Genomic DNA, 6,390 nt, shown 5'->3' on the forward strand with positions numbered 1-6,390 from the left:
GAAGTGGCTGGCGCCTGTAGTCCCAGCTACTTGGGAGGCTGAGGCAGGAGAACAGCGTAAACCCGGGAGGCGGAGCTTGCAGTGAGCTGAGATCCGGCTACTGCACTCCAGCCCAGGCGACAGAGTGAGACTCCACCTCAAAAAAAACAAAACAAAACAACAACAAAAAACAAAACAAAAAAAAGGAAAGAGAAAATTGGAAGATGAAAAGCAAATGTAGAATCCTTAAAGGCATTTTGCATTGTAATTTATTTTAACTGATTCATATCACCCCACTGCCAAGACTTTTAAAGACCCTGCTGCAAGTTCAGTTCCATCCATATGCTTCTGAGATTGGTATAGATAAGAAGATGAAGGGGCTGTAGGGAAATAAGAGGCAAGGTGGTAAGGTTTTAACTGAGCATTTTTCTTAAAATGTTATCTGTGAATACATGAGTTTCACAGAGTTAGAAATGCTAATCATCTTTGGTTTTCAGCTTCAGAGTAAGAGGCTGTACTATATGGTGATACTAACATTGTTTCCAGTGCTAAACATTCTGTGATGCTAAATTGAGCACAGGACTTTAACAGATAAACTGAAGTATAGATAATCAATGTGAGAATTTGTAGAATTCTTTTACATATGTTAAATGTTCACTGTGCTCATGGTGGGGTTACTCAAAATGTAGTTGATATAAGGAACATGTGTTCTAGTGGCAAGAAAATATGTATAGAAACATTAGCCATTGATGTGAAAAATCACAGCATTCTAAAAAGATAATTTTTAAAAAGGTAGTAAGCTAGGCATGTTGGGGCATGCCTGTAGTCCCAACTACTTTAGAGACTGAGGCAGGAGAATCCCTTGAGCCCAGCAGTTTGAGGCCCGCCTGGGCAACATAGCAAGACCACATCTATTGGGAAAAAAAAAAGATACTGCTGATGCATAACAGGATTTGAAGCTTCTGTCTTACACATAGTACTTTCTAGTTACCTGGTATAGGAGATTATCATGAGAGGACTATTTTCTTAAAATTTTAGTTATAGGTAATTTCTGAACAGGGAATTAGCACAAAATTTTTTAAAACAGTAAATATTGATGTCTACATGAAAGCTGATGTATTTTGGGAATTTTTTAAATCTTTTTTTTTTTATTTTGTAGGTTGTTATTGTTTTAGCCTGTTGTCTGTAAATAAGTTGAATAAGTAGTCTAAAAACCTTTTTTGATTGCTATATCCTAACTCTTTTATCTTTGGCTCTCTTCTCCTTATTTTATTAGGATGTGAAGTAATTCTCAGGAGAGGAAATTCGTCTAGTTTTTACTTGATATCAAGGACTCTAAGTCACTGGCTTCAGTTTTATGTAAACTGGAAATGTAATGAAGTTGGTATTTTGGATGGTATTTTGGCTGGATTCTGCTTGATGAGTGTTTGACCCAAGGTGCTCCTTATATCTGGAACACATTTGGGATTGCTGATAGTTTCGGAAACTAAATTTGTGGTTCTGTTTCTTCAAGACACAGATAATGTAGTTTCCACCTGATACTCATTAAATATCAGTTTGAAAAGAAATACATTTTGAAATTATGTTCTTCATTTCCTTCAATGTGGAAGGAATGTTTCCCTAACTATGTTTCTGTCCTTTAGGCATGTGATTGTGAGGACCTCTCCCAATCACAGGTACACATTTACATTGAAGACACATCCATCAGTGGTTCCAGGGAGCATTGCATTCAGTTTACCTCAGGTAACTCAGATGTTAATTTATTCTCTTCTGTTTTTGAAAGTCATAGAATATAAATAGTCCATTCATTTTAAGCAAGCATCACCCTATTACTGTATTGATTCATACTGAAGAAAAATATCTAAGTATTATATAAGGAATTTAAAGATACAGTCTTTTTTTTTTTTTTTTTTTAAAGACAGGGTCTCGTTCTGTCACCCAAGCTGGAGTGGCACGATCACTGCTCCTCATCTCAAGCAATTCTCATACCTCAGTCTCCCAAGTAGCTGAGACTACAGGCTTGTACCACTGTGCCTGACTAATTTTAAAATTGTAGAGATGGGGTCTTAACTGTGTTGCCCAAGCTAGTCTTTAACTCTTAGGCTCAAGTAATCCTCCCACCTTGGCCTCCCAAAGTGCTGGGATTATAGGGTGTGAATCATCACGCCCAACCTAAAGACAGATTCTTAACTGCCAATTTTTGCTATGGCTGCCTCCTTTTGCCTAGATTTTTTTCCCTAATTTTTAAAGATTTTGCAGTAAAATCAGTCAGCTATCACATAAAGGGTCAAGTTATTTTAATGTTAACTCCCAGGGTATCAGAAAAGATAAAAAGCATTTTATTTGTAAAATTGATATCTAAGAATAGTGATTTTATAATGTGATGGCGTTATACTAAAGAATTTGGAAAGAATCTCAAATTACAACATAAGTTGCTAGGCTCCCATAGCAACTGGATGGGTTGTGATTACAGTTACAACTGTTGGTGGATTCTCTGGAATCCAGAGAATTAGATTGCTTAGCACTGTCCCAGGCACATCATACAGAATATAAAGTACCACAAATACTAGTCTGTATCTTCTTCTCCCTTACCATTTTACTCAGGCTGCTGACTGACCCCAGTCCTAAGTAATGTAAATGCAATCCCTACCTCCTCCTAGTATGCTAATGAGCATTGGTTGACTTCCCTGAAGGTTTAGAGAAAAAGATCAAACACTCATTTAAGAACTATTAGGCTGGGTGCAATGACTCATGCTGGTAATCCTAGCATTTTGGGAGGCCAAAGCTGGTGGATCACTTGAGTCCAGCAGTTCAAGACCTTGTGGGCAACATGGCGAAACCCCATCTCTACTAAAAGTACAAAAATTATCTGGGTGTGGTGGTGCCTGCCTGTAGTCCTAATTTCTTGTGGGACTGAGGCAGGAGGATCACTTGAGCCTGGGAAATCGAGGCTGCAGTGAGGTGAGATACTGCCACTGCACTGTAGCCTAGGTGACAAAGTGAGACCCTGTTTAAAAAAGAAAACAAACAAGCAAACAAACAAAAGAACTATTAGATGGGCCAGGTGCCTCACGCTTATAATCCTAGTGCTTTGGGAGGCGGAGGAGGATTGCTTGAGACCAAGAATTCCAGACCAGTATAGCAAGACTTGTCACCTACACTGTCTCTACAAAAAAAAAAATTTTAATTAGCTGGGCATGGTGTCACATGCCTGTAGTCCAGGCTACTTGGGAAGCTGAGGTTGGGAGGATCACTTGAGCCCAGGAAGTCGAGGCTGTAGTGAGCTATGATAGTGCCACCATGCCCCAGCCTGGGCTACAGAGTGAGATTCTGTCTCTTTAAAAAGAGGAAAAAAAGGAACTATTGAAGATCTCTTGAAGCCCTCAAAAATTACAGAAAATTTTCACTTACTATTCCACCTGTCTGTTTGATACCTCTTCATTATCCAGACCACTTTCACATTTATTTCTAGAGATTAAAAATTTGGGATATACCAGAGTTCGTCAGCTTTTACAGAGTTCCATTTGGGATTCTGATTGTTAGAAATAGCTTGAGGTGTAACCATTTCTCCTTGTCTCTGTTTTATTTAAAAAAAAAAAAAAAAATTTCCCCCAACATTTACTATAGGCCAGGCTCTATTCTCAGTATTTGGCATGTGTTAGCTCTTTTAATTCTCCAAACAGCCTTGTACAATAGCTACTGTTGTTATCCCTAAGGACTGCTGTATCAGTCCATTTTCATACTGGTATGAAGAAATACCGGAGACTGGGTAATTTATAAAGAAAAACAAGATTTCATGGACTCACTGTTCCACATGGCTGCGGAGGCCTCACAATCATGGTGGAAGGCAAAGGAGGAGCAAAGTCATGTCTTACATGGTGGCAGACAAGAGAGCATGTGCAGGGGAACTGCCCTTTATAAAACCATCAGATCTCGTGAGAGTTATTCACTGTCATGCAAACAGCATGGGAAAACCCATGCCCATGATTCAGTTACCTCCCACTGGGTCTCTCCTGTGACACATGGGGATTATGGGAACTAAAGATGAAATTTGGGTGGGGACACAGCCAAACCATATCAGCTGTCTTTGGGATTGAAGTACAGAACCTAAATGTGGCTTCCTTTTGACTTAACGTCTAAGCTTAACGAGCATGGTGCTAAATTTCAGGTTGGCCAGAAGTGGGGTGGGGTTTTACAGAAGAGGTCTTCTGGGGGAGGTGAAGGGCAGAGAGGAGGGAAACAGGATGTGGTAAGAAAGCTGCAAGGGAGAGCACTTGTTGCACGTATTCACAGTGCAGCATCTTCTAAATTACCCACCACAGAGTCTGCAGTGTTTGGATGAGCAGGCAAACTGTTGATTTTCAACCAAAAATTGTTTTTCTCATTGTTCTTTGGAGTGTTATCAGTAATTACTAATTTTGAATCTATACCAAGCAAGCCCCAAATTCCTGCCTAAACGCAATCTGGCCTGCCTTCATATTTCTTGCCATTGTAAACAGTAGGAATTGGGGAAAGCCTAAAATCTAGCTGTAAATGTCTAAAAATCTTCTGGCTAGTATACAAAGAGTAGCTATGACTATCTAATGATTTCGGTCCCTGATTGGGTTTCAAAATAGATTTTCTGACAAGTTTTAATTGAGTCTTCATGAATCAAATGTCTTCCTTTTTGAGATACTGTAACAAACAGTAAAACTAACTGCAGCAGTACATTTAGAACACTGAAGTGTGATCTGATACAGTGAAGACCTTCTGTAGCATCATGTTGTGCAAAGGAGCATCCTTCTCAGTGGTGCCAGCTTTGCTGCAAAAGGCAAGCTTTGCACGTTTTGGAACAGATGTTCAGATATAAACTATAGCACATGCATTACTTTCCTAGGGTAAGTAACAAAGAACCATTACTGGGTGGCTTAAAACAACAGAGATTTATTCTCTCACCATTCTGGAGGCTGGAAGTCTGAAATTAAGCTGTCAGTAGAGCTATTCCCTCTCTGAAGGCTCTAGGGAAGAATCTGTTCTGTGCTTAGCTTCTGGTGTTGCCGGCAATCCTTTGGTGTTCCTTGGCCTGTAGCTGCATCATTTCAATTTCTGCCTCTGCTGTCACATGATGGTGTTCTGTCTGTATATCTATGTCTCTTTCTTCTGAGAAGGACACCAGTCATATTGGCTTAGGGTTCACCCTAATTCATTATGGCCTCATGTTAACTTGATTACATTTGCAGATACCGTATTTTTAAATAAAGTCACATCCACAGGTGTTGGGGGCTAAGACTTCAACATACTTTGGAGGGGGAGAGCACAGTTCAATCATAATAGCATACCATGTTTTGATCTTTGAATGTGTTCCGAAAATTCATTAAAATTCCTCTTTTTTTTTTGTCTAATTTTGATTGCTTTGGTTTTAAGTATCTTTTTTTTCTCTTTTACTTTACAGAGAAAATGGGCTGGGCTTTCTATTGGGCAAGAAATAGAAGGTAGGTATATTTTTTAGCCACCTGATAAAGATTTTTTATGTGATTTTCTCACAGATATTGAGAGCTGTACAATTTTCTATTACTAGTGGTCAGACCTTAAGCATTCATTGTATCAGAATACTGGTTAGATCTATGAGAGTGGAAGTAAATAGTTATGGTACCTCTGTTCCTATATCTTTTATGAAGTGTGTGATAAGGTCATCATAGTTCAAGACAAGGAAAACAATTTATGACTTCCAGTTTGAGGGGTGGTGGGGTGGAAAGATTAAGCTGCTAATAGATAATAAGCCAAAGAGCTAATAAGCAAAAACTGGCATTGTCTCTTAGGCAGTGTGGCAAAGTTAAGAAATGGAGTATGAGTCGTCTTTAGTCAGATGATTTTATGTCAACTTCATGGATACAGTAGGGGAAGAAAAGAAAACGCAAGTGTAAATTAAACCAGCTTTTCTTCTGCTTGTCTTTAAAACTTAAAAAAAAAATTATAGAAAGGTTGCAAAAATAATACGAAGAATTTCTGTATACTACCTTTACCCAGCTTTACCAATTGTCATATTTTCTTTATCTTTCTGGCTCCCTGTCTTCCTCTCTAGGTCTCTGTCTCTCTCTGTACACACACATACACACACACTTCTTTTATCCTACTTCTTATTTAGGAACCTGACAACTTATCATTTTTTCTAAGTTAGATAGAATTTAAACATTGGGGCTATTTTATTTTATTTTATATTTTATTTTATTTTTGAGATGGAGACTTGCTCTGTTACCAGGCTGGAGTGCAATGGCGCAATCTCAGTTCACTGCAACCTCCACCTCCAGGGTTCCAGCAATTCTCCTGCCTCAGCCTTGAAAGTAGCTGGGACTACAGGCACGCGCCACCACACCCGGCTAATTTTTGTATTTTTAGTAGAGATGGGGTTTCACCATGTTGGCCAGGATGGTC

At 39.0% G+C, this 6,390-nt stretch overlaps 1 protein-coding gene across 5 annotated transcripts in view; it reads left to right on the forward strand.

Moving 5' to 3' along the window:
- NSF (N-ethylmaleimide-sensitive factor) overlaps nt 1-6,390 on the forward strand; it is a 143,446-nt gene that overhangs the window by 10,853 nt on the left and 126,203 nt on the right. For 3 of the 5 annotated variants that reach the window (XM_011953902.1, XM_011953897.1, XM_011953898.1), the window contains 2 exons: nt 1,623-1,722; nt 5,411-5,450. In XM_011953902.1, coding sequence (XP_011809292.1) covers nt 1,623-1,722; nt 5,411-5,450 — 140 coding nt within the window. The remainder of the gene's footprint in view (nt 1-1,622; nt 1,723-5,410; nt 5,451-6,390) is intronic. The other 2 variants (XM_011953900.1, XM_011953899.1) reach the window with 1 other exon arrangement.

Source organism: Colobus angolensis, unplaced genomic scaffold (genome assembly GCF_000951035.1).
Source record: "Colobus angolensis palliatus isolate OR3802 unplaced genomic scaffold, Cang.pa_1.0 Scaffold377, whole genome shotgun sequence".
Classification (NCBI taxonomy): domain Eukaryota; kingdom Metazoa; phylum Chordata; class Mammalia; order Primates; family Cercopithecidae; genus Colobus; species Colobus angolensis.